This window comes from Eptatretus burgeri, chromosome 18, assembly GCF_056783735.1.
Source record: "Eptatretus burgeri isolate ZD-2024b chromosome 18, Ebu_testis_v1, whole genome shotgun sequence".
Taxonomy (NCBI): domain Eukaryota; kingdom Metazoa; phylum Chordata; class Myxini; order Myxiniformes; family Myxinidae; genus Eptatretus; species Eptatretus burgeri.
Window position 1 is genome coordinate 31,526,001 of NC_140978.1, and position 20,796 is coordinate 31,546,796.

Below are 20,796 nucleotides of genomic sequence, written 5' to 3' on the forward strand. Positions count from 1 at the left end.
TTCCCTTTGATTTGCAGCAAAAAAGGAAGTTTCTTGAAGTTGAACAATCCATGAACCTCAAGAAAATTTAACTTCCTGCTTCGTTTCACAGGGGTGGATGATGGAGCCGATATTCCTCGGCACGTCCTTGTGGGAATCTACGAAAGAATTCGACGAAACGAGCTCCGAACAAACGATGACCACACTTCACAGGTCGCCAATGTGGAGAAAACGATCATGGGGAAAAAACCGGTGAGGTTATGTTGTCACGCCTTCATCCCCTTTTTTCCAATTTTTAAACTTACCCTTCATGGAAGTTATTAATTCTCTACACCAGAAAAGGTGTCTCATGCTTATTTTGCTATCTCAGCATTTAATGGATGTTCTGGTGCCACATAATACCGCATAGTTATTTGGGTGGTGTATAAACAACAGAAGGCTGCCTCAATCGCTGAGGCCTATCTCCACAAGGTCGGTGATGCATATCGGCTCAAAATCCTTTTATAACTGTCACTTTGGTCATTTTACACTGAAGGGAAAATTTGTATGGAGGGCATGGCGATTGTGAACATGATGTATTTGACTTTACATCGCAGTAATCACCAAGTGGTGGCCAGAGCATGGAAATTGTGGATGGAGTCTGGTGAACTTTCCAACCAATGGGTGGAACCCAGGGGCATGCATGGCTCCTTTTATACTATATATATATATATATCACTGTCTCTGTCTTTCTCCCTTTCTCCCTTTCTCCCTTTCTCCCTTTCTCCCTTTCTCCCTTTCTCCCTTTCTCCCTTTCTTTCCCCATCTCCCTTTCTTTCCCCGCCTTCCTTTCTTTCCCCGTCTCACTGTCTCCCTGTCTCACAAAATTCCTCAGCCATCTAATAACCAGGCTATGGTGATGTCCCTTTTTTTTTAACTTGGAATAAAATAATCAGTAACTGGTCAACCATGACAATCAAGACTCTGACCTCTTACTTAAAAAGTGCTGTTCATTGCTTGAAATTTCTCTCTCTTTCACTCTGTCCTCCCCCACCAAAATGCAAGCCCAACAATATCCAAACAAATCCAAACAAAAAGCAAGGTCTTCCTCTGGAAGTGGTTCTTGGAACTTGTTGGCCTTGTGATTTGGAGCAACCTGTCTTGGACAGATAACATGTCTAAACTGGTTGCAAAGGCTTTTTAGCATCTCAGAATGCTCCAGAGTGAATCGTTCTTTCTCAATTGTGGATAGCTCATAATAGTTGTGTCCATGCATCTGAAGAAGCATGGAGTCAGGTCAGATCAGGTTAGGTATGGTGGCTTTGGAAGGAATGGCGATGAAGGCTCTTGATACTCCTCCAGTCCTCGGTATTGCTTTACTGAATCAGGGTCCTTGCTCTTCACTCAGCATAGGTCGATGGTCTTGCATTACTCCACTGCTTTTCGTCTCGTCTTTGCTTCTTTTGTTTTTTTTTTATGCTCTCAACCTCCACCAAGCACTTCCAGACCATTAGTGTTTATCCAGAAGCCCAGACCATGATACTCTCACCCCACTCTTTTTCACCTATTTCTCTCATCTGGAGAAATGTGTGACTGAGTCTGTCCTCTTGTCCCCTTCCTTCCAGTCCTTTGAGACAGCAACCCTTAACCATCCCCTTTGACAGCTATACATGATATTTCATTCTCATGCTATTCCCGTGCCTCCACTTCTTATCCGCAACTTCCATCTTCTCATCGATTTTTATCCCTGCCATCCTTGCCTGTCCCATGACCTCTCTTCTCTCACTGAAATGTCTATATGACTATTGTTCATCTGTTCTCTTCAACCTTAGCATCAATTTGTCAGTCTTCAACCCTGTGTCAATTCAACCCTTCCATAAGCCCTGATATCAATCTAAGCTGTTTCTCCAACCTCTGCAAGGCTGAACCGTTTCCGTTTTGTATCCCACACCTTCGGTGGCAGAGGTAATGAGGCAAGGTGGTCAATCGTACACAGAACTTTGGGTTGGCCTGTTTGGCATTCCCATCTGAGCACATGGTTCATTATTATATCATCGCAGGTACAAATCCCACTTACTGTATTGGTTTGTGCATTTTTTCATCATGGTCTTGTAATTCATGTATTGAGTACACCAATATGTCCTCACATCCTTGCCCTACATACAATATGCCTACAACATCCACGACCTTTGACACTTAAAACAAGAAAAAAATCTGTTTGATAAATCTTGAGTATCAAGCAAGTGGCCTATCTCTGTGAAAAATCTCCAGAGTTATTGATTCAAAGTATACAACAAATCCGGCTTAGCATCTCCCCTGAAGGGAATTGAGCTCCGTGACAACGTCACCCCCCACTGACATGATACCCGATGGCAGACCTTTCGTCGGATTAGTGTTTTTTTTGTGCCGACTGTACTTTCAACTTCTATCCTTATGCGACTGTAGTATGCAGTCGTGCTAAGATGTAGATTGCCGCTTTGTTGCTCACAGGTTTTGTGTCTGCCCCACCGGAGGCTCGTTTGTTACTGCCGTCTCTATGAAGTTCCAGAACCCTCGAGGCCCCAGCGACTCGGCCTACATCAGCGAGAAGTTTTCCTCTTTAACGATCTTCTGGTTGTGAGTTGCTGTTACAAATGCATGTGTGTGCACAAGCACACTGACACACACACACACACACACACACACACCTCACATCGTCTATGAGCAAGCTCTACTTGCTGGCGTGTTGAGTTGGGGTATTTATTTTAATTTTGTTCATTACTTGTACTGTATATGTGGTTCTCGTATTTTTTTTTCATTTCCCTTTCGTCATATATGATCAGAAAGAAGTAAATTTAGGCTCATTCCAAATAAGTAACAATTTCAATCTCACCGTCACTCCAATAGTAGATACGATGTCCTGTATGATTCCTCCTTGTGTATGTCCACCCCTCACTCCCACCCAGCTCGACCCTCTTCATTCTGCTTAGAGGTTTGCAACAACACACCTCCCAATCTGTCCATATACAAAGCTCATGAAGCACAAATTATTCAACTCTCAGTGTCTCGGTGCATCGATTGCCCAAAGCTCGTCATCGTACTTCCTCTTATCAACAACATTATCATTTTTTGTTTGATGTGAATGATATTGTTTGTTCCGTACCAATGTTAATTACATTCAATATCTATGATTTAAAACGAAATTACTCCACAAATTATGGAAGCTATCTGAATCCGGGGGTTCGGATTGACGATGTAACCGTGTCTGAACCTCACTGAGAAATCTGATTGGATCATGGATCATAATGGCCTCGCCACACACAGGCTGCTTTATTTGATTGGTAGCCCCCGTTCTTTGTTTATCAGAAGGGTACAGCAGGCGGAAATCTTTATGAGGCCAGACTGCCTCAAGACACCGACCGGTGATGCAATTTGCCTGAATTTGGGCAAGCCCGGGTGTATCCTGGCAAATTCTCCGAACACAGGAAAATTAATCGTGAAACAGTAGTCAGAAACCCTGTGCCTCCTGGTGAGATAGATGTCAATGATAGCCGAAAGCTTATGCTCTGTACATTAATTGAGGCTAAAGTTACTCAATCAAAGAGCCACGGCCAAACCCAAGTGGACATATGGTGCCAATGAAGACATTCATTGCATCAGAATCATCACTAATATGAGGTTATAAAACACCCTCGGCGACTCAAATTGTAATGGGGTCTCAGGAAAAGGATGCGGCATGATGTAGTTGTCCAGCTGGCTTTGTGAATGTGACATACACGAAACAGGTGATGCTTGTTGTTAAGGCCAAAACGCTTGTATTGACGAAATCTAAAGCAGTTTTTTTTTTTTCTCGAATAAAGCCCCTTCGAGTGCTCTAGCCTTGTGAGTATTGCTTTGTGCATCGATGTCGCACTTTTACAACGCTGATGGATTTTGAGAAAAGGTAATAATAAAAAAAACAATATGGCGTACTCCCTGCCGGTGTTTCCACATCCACCTGAGCATGACTTCCTCTTTGAACTCGAACTGCAAGCAAAGGCGGTTTCGGTGTTTAAAGTGTGTATATCATTGAGAATGTTGTGGAATGTGTGCGTGTTGTTTACGTATCAACGATACTTCACCAAGCTTGGTACCATAAGTCATGCTCTCTGCACATCAAAATACAATATGGCCGATCATTTGCATTCGATGGCTGCCCGGCTATATCCATTCGATCCAACGCACGCAATAAATTTTAACGTTTGATTGAAGCTGCAGCATTTTAGTATCCACATCTATCCCGTTATTACAACCATAAAACTTGTAAAGCATGGATTAAATGCAAACTTTTGACATTGTACAGTAATGGAACACTCCTATAAACTCACTTATCCATAATTTTAATGCATTTTTCATGCAATTCCACGTCTGCTCATCCTTCTGCAATGGATGTGATTTTCACGGTAACAAAAGATTGTGTCCACGGAAATGGAAACGTTCATTTTTGTATGATTTATGGTTGCATTGTTGAACTTAAGCAACCATATTTGAATGCCAGGCAGATTTGGACGCGGCCACCATGAGTGGCTATTGCCGCTTGACCATGGATGGGTGTTGCTGTCTGATTTTCATAATCGATGAATTTTCACAACCAGGTGGTAAGAGAGGTATGCGAATCGCCATGGGAAGGTGGAGCGACGTATTCGGGCATGAGCCCTTCTGGAAAGTAATGGTTGCCAGCCAGTAATTCAGACTGGAGTCGGTAATGGACCAGGTTTCAATGATGAATTGGTGGCACTGGTTGCATCATGACTGAGCAGTTGCTTTGTCGTTGATGCAGTGCCCCTGATACATTTGGAATTTATCCAGCATGTTGGTGACTCTTCATCGATAAACTCGCTGTACCCCTGAGATCTTTAATGTGCACCAACTTTTGCTAAGAGATGTATCCCCGGCTTGACGTCCCGTCTCGGTTATGGTTTACTTATTGATTCAACGTGCCTGACTCCAGACTAGACATTTAAAGACATTTATATGACCTCTGTGCCATGTTGTCACATTCATTTGGGCGTTCATATCCTGCAAGCATTATGGTGTAAATAATTATGTAATTAAGCACACCAGTATCAATGCAGAGTGGTGATTTCAAACCAGAATTCTACACCACACATGCTGACAATGTGTGTCTGCAGCAGAACAGGTTACAGGAAATGAGAAGCTCTCAGACGTAACTAATCACAATTATGATGTGTCAAAGAAAATATTTACGATGCACAAGCACGCTCCCACGTATGCAAACATACATACATGTACGTGTATATCAACATTAAATTGGCAATCCGGTGGAGTTGCACTCTGTGCAAACCAAAGAACTGCCCGTTGCATAATACAATGTCAACTGCGACATTGCAAACTGCAGCATCAGTCATCCCTGCACATTACATTGGCTGCTAAAGCCTTTTATTGGCAAAACTGCCAACACTGTGGGTAAGGAATCAATCCATGGATGCGTTTTTTGGCTCTCTGACCATCTTCAGCTTCGAGTGGATTTAGAGATGTCACTAGTATGTATGGATATGATTGTGTATCTAACACACTCACACTCATTCCTGTGAAACAACATGGTGATTGGAAATTCAAGCCTCATGTTGGCTTTGTGGTTAGAGTGAGTGACTTAAGATCTTAAGGTCTTGAGTTTGAACCCCTTTACCATTGAATTAACACCAGGTGGGGTTGTTGCAGTCTGTCATCCTTCCGATGTTGGTGAAATGCGTACCAGTGTCCTGGTAATGGAGGGTAATGCATAAGCAACAGAGCCATGCCCCCCAGAAAATGATGGAACCAGTCGCCACAGGCTTTATTGGAAATTAGAAAGCATAATTGATGGACGACAGTTGCCAGCAACGGTTGAAGAGGAATTTTCATCACCATTATAATGATTGCTGCACTTATGATATAGATTATATATAATGACTATACCAGTGATTTGGGCCATTACTAGTCGAGTAGCAATTGCTATCAGTGTTGCGACAGTTATTTAAATTCATATATATATAAATGGGATAGTTTTCAACAAACATCATTATACCAGTAACAGTAGAGTCCATAATTGTTCTGGTGTTGTTCTTTGTGGAATGCCTCTGCCAGGTGACGAAGATCCTGCACAAGAAGAAGCACGTGATGATGTACAGTTTCCGACAATCCTTTTCACTCTATGGGATGCAAGTTCACCTTTTTGAAAACCCCTGTAAGCTTGTCACTATATATTTTTTTGCTATTGTACTATCTTTTTTTTTTTTTAATCGAACCTCCGCCATCGAAGGTGAACGGAGGTTATGTTTCCGTCCTTGTTTGGTTGTCTGTGAGCAAGATAACTCAAAACGGTATGAGCGGATTCGGACGAAACTTGGTGGGCATGTTCGGTGTGAGACGAGGACAAATTGCTTCGGTTTTGGTGAAGATCCAGAACTGGATCCAGAAGCAATAATTTTTTTTTAAGTGATTCTTCACCGTTGAGTGTAATTGCCAAAATCGACATTTAGCACGATATCTCGAAAGGTTGATGACAGATTCAGACGAAACTTAGTGGATGAGTTGGGTAGTTGACAAGAACAAGGTGATTAGATTTTGTTTCAGGAACGGATACAGATCCGGCCTATCAGTGGGATACAAAGCGTGAACTGTTCAGTGTGGCGAAGTTATGCACTCAACCAAGTGCCGTTCTCGTCTTATTACATGTTCCATCACTGGTATAGTGAAAACTAGCCTGAAGTTTTCACATAGGTTTTAAGTGAGCCTGTACTGTTGTTCGTGTTCGTGTTAGGATTAGGTTTGGGTTTAAATGAACAAGGAAACACGGTTGAAAGTACAGTATTTGGAATTGGTAAGTTGACCTCAACCTTTCGTTAACGTAGGAAAAGAAAAAAAAAGATCTGCCAATGATGGTTGGACTGCATGAGGCTGTCACATTCTGATCTGAGTGTAACTTTTTATCGAAATTGGAGAAATTGTCAACAGCTTCATATCACCTAATTTCCTCAAATCCAACAGCATATACTCACTGGTTGAGGAGGAGGAGATTGGGACCAGACTCTGTGCAGAGCGTTGGTGTTGCTTAAGCAGTCTCCTTGGCTCGTGGTTACAATCCTAGATGGGTCACCACTCCGACACAGTATACCAGCATGCTGGCACTCATTTTGCCGACCTCGGAAGGATGACAGGCTGAGTTAACCCCACCTGGTATTAATTTAACAGCTGAGCGGAATTTGAACTCAGGACCCTCGGATTCAAAGCCCGCCACCCTCACCATTAAGCCAACACCAGGCATGGTTGACTGGTTGGCTGGTACACCAACATCTTGATAGTATTCCTGTCAATTTGACACAAACGTGGTCGGTTCTTGTAAATCTGTCTCATTATATTCACAAGGAAACCCCGAACACGAGAACAGTCCGAACCCTCCATGTAATAATAAAATGATATTCACACTTCATTGCCTAAATATATTAATTGTAGTTAACTTGCATGTTCACTTATTCACTTAATTTATAAACCCTATATATTTCATTTAAATTATCTTCTTGCACTCATCGTCGTTGGTGTACAGTATGTATCAGTTTGTGCCATGGAAACCAAGGCCTTCAAAACCATTGGAATCTCCTGTAATGAGGCCAAGTTTCCAATGAACCGATCACTTTCACATCGCAGACCGATCGGTGGTCTCTCTGTCATCTACCGCCTCCTTTCTGGTCTTGTATCCTCTGCCCTTTCCGTGCTCTGTACCCCCTCTCTCCACACTCTAATTTTTGCAGGGCACACGTGTTCTACCAGTAACTAATTTCTTGTGCAAAAATCTAAACTCACTACTCATCTCCACTCATTCGTTCCTCTTTTTTTCCCCACCTGTGGAACCAACTTCCTCAGTCTCTTCAATGTCGTTCTTCCCTACAGAGCTTAAAGACAACGTTCGACTACCATCTCAGGTCACCCCCAACCGCAACCATGATCTTTTCTCCCCTCGATAACCCTCCCCAAGCCAACCTCTTTCCAAGTTCCCAGTGTTTTCATCCATTTGTGATTGAGAGTTTAAGGCTGTATCCATCCTGTGCCTTCCCCCTGCCCTCATTCTTCCCCACATCCTATATTTCTCCAAGTTTCCCTTATTTTTGTCCGCCAACCCCGCTGTTGGTGTGTTCCTTCCCTCCCTCCCCCCAATCGCCCTCCTTCTACTCTTCATTTTGTTTTGTTACGTCATGATCCATTGAATGTTATAGCTCCTCCACGAGCCTCGACAAAAATGCGATGTTGTACGTGCCTGGTGTCATGCAGGTTACCAGAATGGCATGAGACTGCTGTCAGCCCTGCCTGGCGCCGATACAGAGCTCCTCACTACCTACAATGCAGCAAATGCTGAAGACCGCAAAAAGATTGTGGAGGACCTGCAGGAATGCATCGCCGAAGTGCATGAAATGGAGAAGTACAGGATTGAAGGTACTGTCCATCACAGATTGGTCATCACATCACAGAATCTGTCCATCACAGATTGGTCTCATGTGTTCATACACATTCGTATGGAAAGAGACCTGAATCATGCTTGTGAAACTGGGCAGTACATTAGCACAATATCTCCTGTATCAGGTTGCAATGCCTTTGTGGTCTTCCTTCTTTCTTGCAGTTGAACTGGAGAAGCAGAAAGGCATTGTGGGAAGACAGCCTCAGGGGCAGGGCCTTACAGGGAAGGTGGATGGCACCAATGGGAGTGCAAGGCCACGTGGGAGTCTGGATGATAGCTGCATCGTTAGTGAAGGTTTGAAACGCACAGCCCTGAGCAATTCACTTCGAGACCTTTCTGGAGAAGGTAAGCTTGTCGTGCTCTTAAAGTCCTGATTGATTCCTCTTAATCATCCTTCTTCCTTTTTTTATCCCTTAGATTTGTATCAGAATCTTCATTGTCATTGTTGGCATGCAGCACTTATTTTTGAATTTACAATTGGAAAAAAAACACAACAGACTGTTAACTCATGTAATACAATCAGTATTGTTACAAATGAAGACTGAAAAATGCCAAAAGACAGTCAACTCGAGATTAAAACAATGATTTCCTTGTTTCAAAAAGACAAAGGCCTAATTCCAAACATCAGCCCTTGCCTGACCTTCATCAGAGATCATGTGGACCATTTCTGTAGGGTTGGAGATGCACAGGCCCCACCTTGTCGAAAGTCTGATTGGTTGATTGGTTCATGCGGTCAATCTTTAGACTCAAAGCACCAATAACATCAACCTGTCCAGATTAATGAAATTATACAGGTGAATGAATGTGAGTGGTGCATTTACTCTTTCCCCATTTTTCCATGAGGGTACATGAAGATTATGTGTGCGGGCCACACACAGCCAATGATAAAAGCCACCCTGTGGCTGAAACGTCAAACAATTGGCCTTTGCCTTTTTGACATTTTTAATTTTGTAAAATTTATACTTTGAATTAGACAAATGTCTTGCATGGCAATCCCATTATCCTGTCTTATGGTTTACAGTTATTTTGCCCTCTTTGTTTATTACCTTCCATCACCAAAGGTGGATGGAGATTATGTTTTCACCACTGTCTCTTTGTTTGTCTGTTTGTGTCTGTCTGTCTGAGAGCAGGATAACTCAAAAAGCTATGGAAAGATTCGGCTGAAATTTGGTGGACAGGTTAGGAGTGTGACAAGGACTAATTGATTCGATTTTGGTGAAGATCCGGATCCGATAATTTTTCAAGTGGTTCTTTACTATTGATAGCTGGTGGCGAAAAACAATATACAAGCCGGTAGGTGACATGGGTGGTCGCTACAAAATTGCATACTAGTCAGACAGTTTTTGATGGATCGGGCTGAAAATTTTTGACATAGAGGTTGATTATAGTGCGCATGAAAGCGCGGAAGCTGATTTTTGATTTTCGAAAAAATAATTTTTATAGGATTTTTCAAAAATTTCAAAGTCCCGTTGCTAGGCAACGGAGGTGTCCATAGCAACGGTGCTCAAAAGCATAGAACTAGATAATGGTATGAACCTACCTGTCAAGTTTCATCAAAATCGGTTGACTCCTCTGGCCTCCAGAGCTGTCCATTACATACAAACAAACAAACAAACAAGCCGGTAGGCGACATGGGTGGTCGCTACATAATTGCATACTAGTCATACAGTTTTTGACGGATCGGGCTGAAATTCTTTGACAAAGAGGTTGATTATAGTGCGCATAAAAGCCTGGAAGGCGATTTTTGATTTTCAAAAAAATAATTTTTTATAGGATTTTTCAAAAATTTCAAAGTCCCATTGCTAGGCAACAGTGGTGTCCATAGCAACGGGGCTCAAAAGCATAGAACTAGATCCTGGTATGAACCTTCCTGTCAAGTTTCATCAAAATTGGTTGACTCCTCTGGCCTCCAGAGCTGTCCATTACATACATACAGACATACAAACAAACAAACAAGCAGTCATAGACTGGTACTTACGAAATCGTCAACTTGACCTTTGACCTTGTCTAATAAAAGCTGTCTCTCGAGAAGGTAGCGACGCAAACCAGAAGTTTCTACGATGATTCTGCACCAAACCATCAAAAATCGAATGTTTTGGATGTTTGACCTCACTGTGACCTTGACCTTTGACCGATTTTGACTAAAATCTAATCGGCGCTAGCCACCACCCTCCTGAATCACGTGGTGTAATTTGACATTGGTAGCTTCTTCCATTCTCGAGTTATAATTTTTTGGATGTTTGACCTCACTGTGACCTTGACCTTTGACCGATTTTGACCAAAATCTAATCAGCACTAGCAATCACCCTCCTAAATCACGTGGTGCAATTTCACATTGGTAGCTTCTTCCGTTTTCGAGTTATCGTGCCTACAAACAAACAAACAAGCAAACAAACAAACATACAAACAAACAAAAATCTTGCCAATATACTTATATGACCCGTATCTTGCCAAAAGGTGACCACGTTTGACTTCTTTAAGGTCACACTGAGGTGAACAGAGCTGCTATCCACCAGGAGCGACTCCTTGAGGAATATCTGCCTACGAGAGATTCTGATGAGAATCGTTCTACAGAGTAACCATGAAAAATATGCTTTTGCCTCATAACGTCACCAAATGACGTCATAATGTCTCAAGCTTGACATATCTAGAAAGCACTCATCGAGGTGTTCAATTTGAGGTACTACACGATATGGTTCCTAAAACTTGAAAATTTGACCTTGGGGTCAAATATGTTTGACCTGAGGCGCTAACCATGAAGGTCAAGGCCAATCGCCACCAAAAATTAATCAGCTGAGCGTCAGACCATGAACTATATTCCCATGAAGTTTGAAGACGATCCGATCAAAATTACTCAAAACATAAGGGTTTTGTTGACTCCCCTGATTTGCGCCAAAGTGACCTTGACCTTTGACCTTGACCTTCAAAATTTTGTGCACTGAAAGGGACCTCTATAGGCCTCTGATATGCGAAGTTGCAAAAATTTCCAATGATAACTGTGTTCTGCAGAATTTTTTATACGTGATTACAGACAAACAAACAAAAAAAAATAAAATAAAAATAAAAAAACATACAAGCTGACTAACATATCTTGCAAAAACTTCGTTTTGGCAAGATAACAAACAAAGAGAAACGGAAGTCATCAATATACTTACGAAATCTTTAGATTTCGTAAGTAACAAACATACAGACAGACGGAAAAAGTGAAAATAAGGGTAGTCTAGCGACCACCCAATTAATATAGCACGACATCTCAAAAAGGTGTAGACGTATTCGGACGAAACTTGGTGCGCAGGTTGGGTGTGTGACAAGGTGAATTGGATTTTGGTGATTGATTGATTCGATTTTGGTGAAGATCCGGATCTGGATCCAGATCTGAAGAACGAGAATTTTTTTAATGTTTTAAGTGAATCTTCATAATTGAGAGATAGAGCCAAAAATGATATCGAGCATGATGTTTCAAAAAGTTGTGGACGGGTTATGACAAAACTTGGTGGATGAGTTGGGTAGCTGACAATAACAAGACGATTAGATTTTACTTAAGGTATGGATGCAGATCAGGCCTATCAGTGGGATACAAAATGTAAACTGTTCAGCTTGGCAGAGGTACGCATCTTACCAAGTGCCATTCTCGTTAACCTCCGCCATCCAAAATGGACAGAGGTTACTCTTTTCACCCGTCTGTCTGTTTGTTACTAACGAAATCTAAAGATTTCTTAAGTATATTGATGACTTCCGTTTCTGTTTGTAACATACGAAATTTAAAGATTTCATAAGTATATTGATGCCTTCCGTTTCTGTTTGTTAGTTTGTTTGTTTGTAGGCACGATAACTCGAGAACGGAAGAAGCTCCCAATGTCAAATTACACCACGTGATTCAGGAGGATGATGGCTGGTGCTGATTAGATTTTGGTCAAAATCGGTCAAAGAGCAAGGTCACGGTGAGGTCAAAATTCGATTTTTGATGGTTTGGTACAGATAACTTGAGAACGGAAGAAGCTACCAATGTCAAATTACACCATGTAATTCAGGAGGGTGATGGCTCGTGCTGATTAGATTTTGGTCAAAATCGGTCAACGGTCAAGGCCACGGTGAGGTCAAACATTCGATTTTTGATGGTTTGGAACAGAATCATCGTAGAAACTTCTGGTTTGCGTCGCTACCTTCTCGAGAGACAGCTATTATTAGACAAGGTCATAGGTCAAGTTGACGATTTCGTAAGTACCAGTCTATGACTGCTTGTTTGTTTGTTTGTAGGCACGATAACTCGAGAACGGAAGGAGCTACCAATGTCAAATTGCACGACGTGATTCAGGAGGGTGATGGCTAGTGCTGATTAGATTTTGGTCAAAATCGGTCAAAGGTCAAGGTCACAGTGAGGTCAAACATAATTCTGTAAATTCATGTGGAGAAATGGAGTATTTTTGCTTCGCTCGACGTTACGAGTTCGTTTTAACTTCGATTTTAATTTTGTCTTCGGTTTTTCCGATCGCTTAGGACGCTTAAAACTCGGTTGTCGAAATTCTGGTAAAAATCGGATGTTTTGGAGACGTTTTAAGATTGTATAAAAAATATTTCACTCGACGCGTCACGGGTCGTCCCATGATGCAGTGCGCTCGAGCAGACGTGTCGTTGACTTACGTTAAGGTATAATTGCGTGGAGAAATGGAGATTTTTGATTCGCTCGACGTTACGAGTTCGTTTTAACTTCAATTTTAATCTTGTCTTTGGTTTTTGCGATCGCTTAGGACGCTTAAAACTCGGTTGTCGAAATTCTGGAACAGCGACGAATAACTGATATATATATATATATATATATATATATATATATATATATATATATATATATATATATATATATATATATATATATATATATATATATATATATATTAATAAGTCTTTTATCAGATTCTTCTGAAAAGTAATATACCTATTATCTGGCATATCCTGCTGGTACTGAATCACTTTTTTAAAAATAAAAACAAAAAAATGGAATTTTTATAAGAAATCTAGTTTTTGTCTGGGACTCATTATCTGCAAACCGCAGTGTAAAATCGTAGACCACAATGAATTCAGAATTCAAGCTCCCCTTGGGCTTCTGACTGATGCATGCTTTTATTAGACAAGGTCAGAGGTCAAGTTGACGATTTCGTAAGTACCAGTCTATGACTGCTTGTTTGTTTGTTTGTTTGTTTGTTTGTGAACAGTATTACGGAAAAACTCCTGGACGGATTTCGACGAAACTTGGTGGGGGGGATTAGGTGTGGTCCAAGGATCATGCCATTAGATTTTGGACTTGGTCCAAAGTCCAATATGGCCGCTATTGTGGCCATTTTGAAAAAATATTTGAATTTTTTTTTTTTTACATTTCTACATGTTTTAAGTGATTTTCACCCCCCCCCCAAAAAAAAAATTGTTGGAGAAAAAAAACCCAGAAATTTTGCAACTTTTTTTTCAAAAAAATTACGATTTTTTTTTTTTTTGGCATCTCTACATGCGCGTCAATCTAGTTTAGTTTATTCAATCGTGGTTCAGTAGATTCTGATCCGTTTTGACCTACAATGAATAGGATATCAGGTTCACTTAAGTGACCCAGCAGTATTGGCGGTGGAGGTTTTGCACTCTACCGAGTGCTCCCCCTCTCGTTGGTCCTGTTTTGATCTCTTCATGTCCTGGTTGTATTCGGTGTCTAAATAGGCCTACACTAATCTTACCCAATGGTCTTTTTAAAGGGAAGCGAGGACGCCATGGCACAACTCACACTCCTGAGGGTCATTCCGAGGTGATTATATTTTCTTTTTGCTGTTTTGAATATGTAAAATGTAGATGGTCTTTACAATATATTTATTAAGTGTGTTGTTTTTTTCCATAGATTCCTGTTGACATGGTTAATTAAAATTCTTCTAAATTTCTCTCATAGTAGTGTCCCTTTGCACTTTCAAATTTTATGGTCATTGTCGGTCGATTCCTCAAGTTGCACCTCAAACATCCGGTAGATTGTGCCGTGACACTTCAAGAATGTGTACTCCACATTTCAGCCTCAAGATACCTGTCCGTCTCACTGTCCAATGCAAACTGTACATTATCCTCAATGATGAAAAACTATTGTGCAGTTGATGTCCCATGGTGCTCGATAAAAATTGAAGGCTCAACGATCAGTCCTGGTGGTGGGGTTACTTCGCACATCTCCCAAAATTCTCTTGTGACGTCACACAGTCACTCCCATTTTATGGGGGGGGGGGAGGTCACCTGTTTCTTCTATAATAATCTGTGGAAGCATTATTTTCCTTCTTGAAGTCTTTGTTCGTATGCAGCACAAGGTTGCGGGATAGCATCTTCAGCTGAGGATACGGCTGTGCCGCTGATGCACTGCCTTCTGCAGGTTAGGGCAGGAATTTGGAATTTGTTCAGGGTACCGGCGATAGCTCGCTTACTCTTCGCGAAGGACATCGTGGGATCTTTAATATCCACCAATGAATGCTGGCAGACAGGACACCCGTTTAACGCCCATCTGAGGGATGGCACCCACATTGATGAATCTTCCTGCCGATGTAAAACCAAGATGACATGTTATAGCTGGGTCGGAATTCAAACCCAGGTGAAACATCTTAGAGGCGAGTGTTTCTTGAGATGATTTTAGGTGTTCTGCCAGATCGATGTTTTGGATTGGAGTTGCCTGTAGTGTCCCGCTAAATGGTTGAGTATGAGGTTGTCTGGGACGGTGGAAATCGTCTTATCATTCCGGTTCTCATTCCTCATTGAAACTCCATGCATTGTACCTTGTAGAGCACATTGTTCTGAAACTGAGCAATGACACTGCTCTGGATTTATCCTGTTTGTTGATGTTATTCAAGATTGATGTTATTCATGGTTTGTTGATGTTATCTAACACTTGTCGGCAATTCTGTCAGAGTTGTCTCAAAAGCAAAACAAACAAATCACTCATTTTGTTGCACATATGAATGAGATTTCCCCTCAACCGACACATTTCTACCAGTTTCGATTTTTTTTGATTTAAAAAAATATCTTACTTCCTCTTATCAATGGTCATTGTCTGCATGACGCATGATGTGGGAGTATTTATTGTGCTGGGAGTGTGACACAAATACAATGGAACAAATGTAGCTTTCATACTTATTTTAGTTCTTTAATTGGTCCAGATGTTTGTTCAAGTGGTCAAAGACTCATGGCCTTCTGCAATGGATGGGTGTGGGTTTGATTACTGTGGCTACTCGCTCTTGCCAATCCAAACTTGGCAAGCGTGGTACGTACGCTGAACACCCTTCGCCATGAGTTGAGGGAGGCCTTCGTCCTGTGGTGGACTGGAATAGGCAGGTTTACAGTTTACTTTATTTGAAACGGTCTTTGATGTTTGAGTCCTCTTCTTTTTTTTTTTGTTCACCTCCAGCAAACATTTTACCTGAAGACGACATAAAATTAAATGACTATCAGATGGGTTGACTTTGAATGCTAAGGTGACTTTGAACTCTTTTTAGGAATCATTCTCTCCTTTTATTTTATTTTTCTTTGAACGTCTGAATGAAAACCAAAACCAATCTATACATTGAAATACTATATGTATCTGTATTGGTGTTCAATTTAGACCTGAAAATACAAAGAGACTTCACAAGTGCTCAAAGTCACCACACCATTGAAACTCACCCCATCTGATGATCTCAGACAAAGGATGCATTAAGATGAAAATGTGCGATAAATGTGTCATCTTTTGTGTTTTTTTTAACAATCTGTGCAGAACACTACTACCAGTGCCACATCACCGCATCAAAAACTCTCCACATGCAAGTCTGAACGATCGTCACCTCGACGAGTGTCAAATTCTTCCTCCTTACAAATCACCGACTTTGGGCACAAGCCTCTCGGCCTTACCTACAGCCAGGCCCCAGACTTTGGACATCCAGAATACTTCCCCTTGCCTTCCATTAATTCTCAGCCACCTTCTCCGGGTCCAGCTGCATGGTGTCGACCCCAAATTTCAACGCAGAAAAATCGGTGGCCATTGGTTTCTTTGGACTCCAGGCCACCGGCCCCACCTCCGGTTTCCAGCAAGCCAAAATACTTTGGTCATGCTATGAGTTCAGCAAGCTGTGGAATTCCTCTCCCTTATGCTGGCTCTGTGACGTTGCCTCATACTCCTCAAAGTGGTGACATCTGTAAGGATAATCTACAAACATCTCCACAGCCTTCAAGTCCTTCCCTTCAGAAGCACCATTCTGGTAAGAAAATATTGTGAAAAATCAAGAGTTGTGAGGTTTCGAGTCTGTAAAGAGTGAGCGAATATAAATGGTTCTGTGTTGCAATTAATGGATACAAGTTGAATTGTGCTTTTTTGGCAATACTTTTCATCAATATCAATTCGTCATTCCTTGAGGGAGATAAATTTTAAAGACGACAGAGACAGTCCAGGCTTCCTGTCTGTGTGCTCCTTTCTTCTCTGAGAGAAGTACCTCCGGATCTTGATGTTTCTTGATTTTTTTCCCTCGATTTGTTTTCGCGTGCATTTCCCTTAAGTGGTTCGAGATAGTTGCCAATAATCACCTCGGCTTTTCTCCAATAACCATCCAACCATACTCTCATACCCCTCCCCTCCTCATTCACTCGTGTGTGATGTCTTTGTCTTGCTGTTCCCTTTTATCCTCAGTCACTCTGTGGACCAGCTCCCATATGTCGTTTAGCTCCTCTGTGAACCTCAATTGCTGTATGCAGAAAAATAGAATGAATTAAAAAAGGCTGGGGATACCATTCTGAGTTTTCTCATCTAACTGCCATTGAACGTTATATGCATTGTTCATTGTCCTGTCTGGCCATTCTGATGTCTTCTCATGAATTTATGATGTACTTTTGTGTCAATTTAATGTGTTTCTCGACTGTGCACCCACTTGTACAAAGGTCACAGCCATCCAATGTGTAAAGCTCATTCTCACCACTCACTGACTCACTGACTGACTAATATGAATGATCAGTAGTACCTTCCGGGAGATTTGGAAAGCTGAAGTTTTGCTTGCCGACAGACATCGAAGCCGATACACTGGGGAGTATCACAGAACCGTTGGAAAGCATCCGTAAATGAAAATATAAATAAATGAAAAAAATAATGCAGGTGAGTGACCTGAGACAATGGGGAATCACTGTTCATTATTGCTTACAATGTGTAAGCATACCCCACCCAGTACATACAGTACCTATAGAAAGTCTACACCCCCTTTCAAAATTTTCACCTTTTGTTGCCTTATAGCCCGGAATTAAATTGCATTAAATCAGACTTTTTTTCCACCTTTCTTTACACATCGTAACCCACGAACGACTTCCAAGTGAAAAACAAATTCTACAAATTTCAGAAAAATAATTAATCATTGCCGAGCGGAACAGAGAGTGCAGTGCTGGCTAAACCACGGAACCAATCAGTGGGGCAAAAAAAGTTATCTTCAATCTATTACATACACACTGTGTGGGATCAATGAAAATAAAAAAGACACAAACGAGGCAGATTTGAAAGACAATTATTTAATTATACACAAGCAAGCAATCGTCAAACATGTATTTACAAGCATGCAAGAAGCATATTTATTTACAAGTATTAAGCAATTAATCAAACAGGTAAAGTTACAAGCGGGAAAAAGGCAAGAAACACAGAAGGGCAGGCTTACCCCGAACACTTATTTCCCTCTTATACAAACTTACTTAAACAACAGACAGGCGCCATCATTCAATCTGTGAAGAAGGAGATGAGAAGAAAGGAGCAGATTGGAGTGTTGGGGCGACTCCTCCCTTACCTCAAGCAACCACGTGGGGTTACATCAGGCAAAATATTGTGAGGGGTTTAGGATGGGAAAGATGGGGTGGGGTGTTGTGTTGGAAGCGTGTGGTGTGAGTGTATATGGAGCTGCGTAACACCCCGGGGAAATGCACCATACTCCTTGGCCCATGGGCCGCTTGCTTGCAGCCCCAGTATGACGTGCTCCCATGCCTTGTATCGCAGCGCAATCAGCACTCCACTCCAGCAGCCAATCTCTCGAACAGGCAGTCTAAGATATACTTGTACCCTTGGTGCATCAACAACAGCCATGAACATGCTTGCATTCGTCTCTTAAAGCCGCTTGGGCTGGGCATGGTTTAAACAGAGTCAACATCTTGCGAGCATCTTGCTCATTGGTGTGAGTCTGACTGGCGTCGGGGTGCAGCACCGGCAGTGAAAAATCCTGCATCATGCTGTGAAGACAGGCACGGGCACCCCTGGCCCTTCCTCCCACCCTTGCAAGGCGGCCAACAGTGCTATCGGCAACTCACCTCATGCGCTCAGCACTCCACCATACAGTATCTACTGCATTGCTTATGCGAGATGTCCTTTGTACTGTATGGCGTATGGGAGAAACGTTGTACCTCCCTTTACTTTTGAGAAGCGTTGTCCCGCATGACGAATGTGGCAGTGCAGAGAAGAAAGAATGGAGGAGGGTAATCCGATCGGCCCGAAAGATTAATCGTCTCTAATGGTGAGGGATGAATGAACATAGACGGACCAAATGTGCTAAATAAAATAATGTGTGAATGCAGTGGTAACAGAGAGGGATACAGACAGATCTCGTACTTACTTTATAGACGTGCTCACATTCTTCAGAGTACGTCCTTTATAGACATACTCACTCACATTCTCGGAGTCTGCACCTTACAAACACTCAATTTCTCGTTTCATGTACTCTATAAACATGCTCTCATTCTATTAGTACGTACTTCATAGACTTGCTCGAATTGTAATTCGGCATACCTTATAGATGTACTCGTATTTTAATTGTACATACAGTACTTTAAAGACGTCCTCATATTCTAATCGTACATACTTTATAGACGTATTGGTTTAAAAAAAAAAAGATAACATGTCATCGTCACAACCAGATAACATGTCATCGTGACAACCAGATAACATGTCATTGTGGCCTACGTCAGCACATTCTGTGCGGACAGACAAACAAACAAATGAAAAATCGTGCTTAGCACGACACTTGGCGAATTAGTTGACCTTTCTGTGTGGTGGTCCGAGCTGTAATGTCATGGAATGTGTGGTGTTTATTTGTTCGTACATTAATAAAATGACGCGACGTCACAAATAACAATTATCAGGTGCACGTTGTCATGGTAATGGCAGCAGATTGAAAATTTTCACAACTCATTTAAAGCCACCATGTGACATTCAACAACTTATCGGTGCTTGTTGGTCTCATTCTGATCATAGAAAATATTTGAAAATACCTAGGAACATTGCTTTTCAACCAGCTTTACGATCCCGTTATCAGGTTTGAAATATGTTGTAAAACAAAAATATATATTTTTTATGTGTGTTTTTCATGTTTTGTGTGACCCTGACCTTGACCTTGAGTCAATTTCGATCAAACTTTGTGCACATGTTAATATTACATGCATAAATAGACAGTATAAGTTTCAATATAATAAGTGCAAAACTGTTTGAGAAATAGCCATGTGTAATTCACAAAATTACCCATTGGTTCATAATGGGCGACTATAAAGTGATGCAGAATCCAGATCCTGATCTTGAACATCACCAAAAGTCACATATCTTTTTGCACTGTGGATTTCTATCAGCTGTTAAAATTTCATCCAAATCGGTTAAGAATTGTGACCTGTAGAACGAATAGAATTTTTTTTAAATCACGCCAATAGCTCAAAATTTTGACATCATATGCTTGCGAAAACTGTGCATAATTTGTACGAACATGCATTTTAAAACATTTAGATATTCCATTGGAGTTTGTTTTGGCGTCAACAGGAAGTCGCTATGACTTCCGGTTACCGAGTTATGGTCAAAAGCTTGTTTTCACCTTTTTTTGACGTAACGTCGTGACGTTAAGTGAGATTATGACGTGATTTGATCCCAGACTATTTCAGCAAGATTGGCTATCATGTGTTAAAATTTGAGAACGATTGCTTCAGTAGTTTCGGCTGCACAGGAGTGTAAATATTTTTTTAAAATGACGTCAATAGGCAAAACTTTGACGTCATACGCTTGCGAAAACTATGCGTAATTCGTAATAAGATGCATTTCGTAATCATTTAGATATTTGAATGAAGTTTGTTTTGGCATCAACCGGAAGTCGTCACGACTCCCGGTCACTGAGTTATGTCCAAAAATGTGTTTTCACGTTGTGTGACGTCACGTCGTGACGTTTAGTCCGATTAAGACGGGGTTTGGACGCGGACCGTCTCAGGTGGATTGCCTATTAGGTGTAAAAATTTAAGAACTACTGGCCCACCGGTTTGGGCTGAAGACGACCGGACAAACAAACAAACAAGCAGTCATAGACTGGTACTTACGAAATCGTCAACTTGACCTCTGA

At 41.4% G+C, this 20,796-nt stretch overlaps 1 protein-coding gene across 7 annotated transcripts in view; it reads left to right on the plus strand.

Moving 5' to 3' along the window:
- Window positions 1-20,796, plus strand: part of LOC147008821 (IQ motif and SEC7 domain-containing protein 1-like) — a 634,685-nt gene that overhangs the window by 602,849 nt on the left and 11,040 nt on the right. For 6 of the 7 annotated variants that reach the window (XM_085863865.1, XM_085863866.1, XM_085863867.1 and 3 more), the window contains 7 exons: window positions 92-231; window positions 2,449-2,574; window positions 6,064-6,163; window positions 8,245-8,406; window positions 8,591-8,773; window positions 14,164-14,213; window positions 16,185-16,665. In XM_085863865.1, coding sequence (XP_085719991.1) covers window positions 92-231; window positions 2,449-2,574; window positions 6,064-6,163; window positions 8,245-8,406; window positions 8,591-8,773; window positions 14,164-14,213; window positions 16,185-16,665 — 1,242 coding nt within the window. The other variant, XM_085863871.1, reaches the window with a different exon arrangement.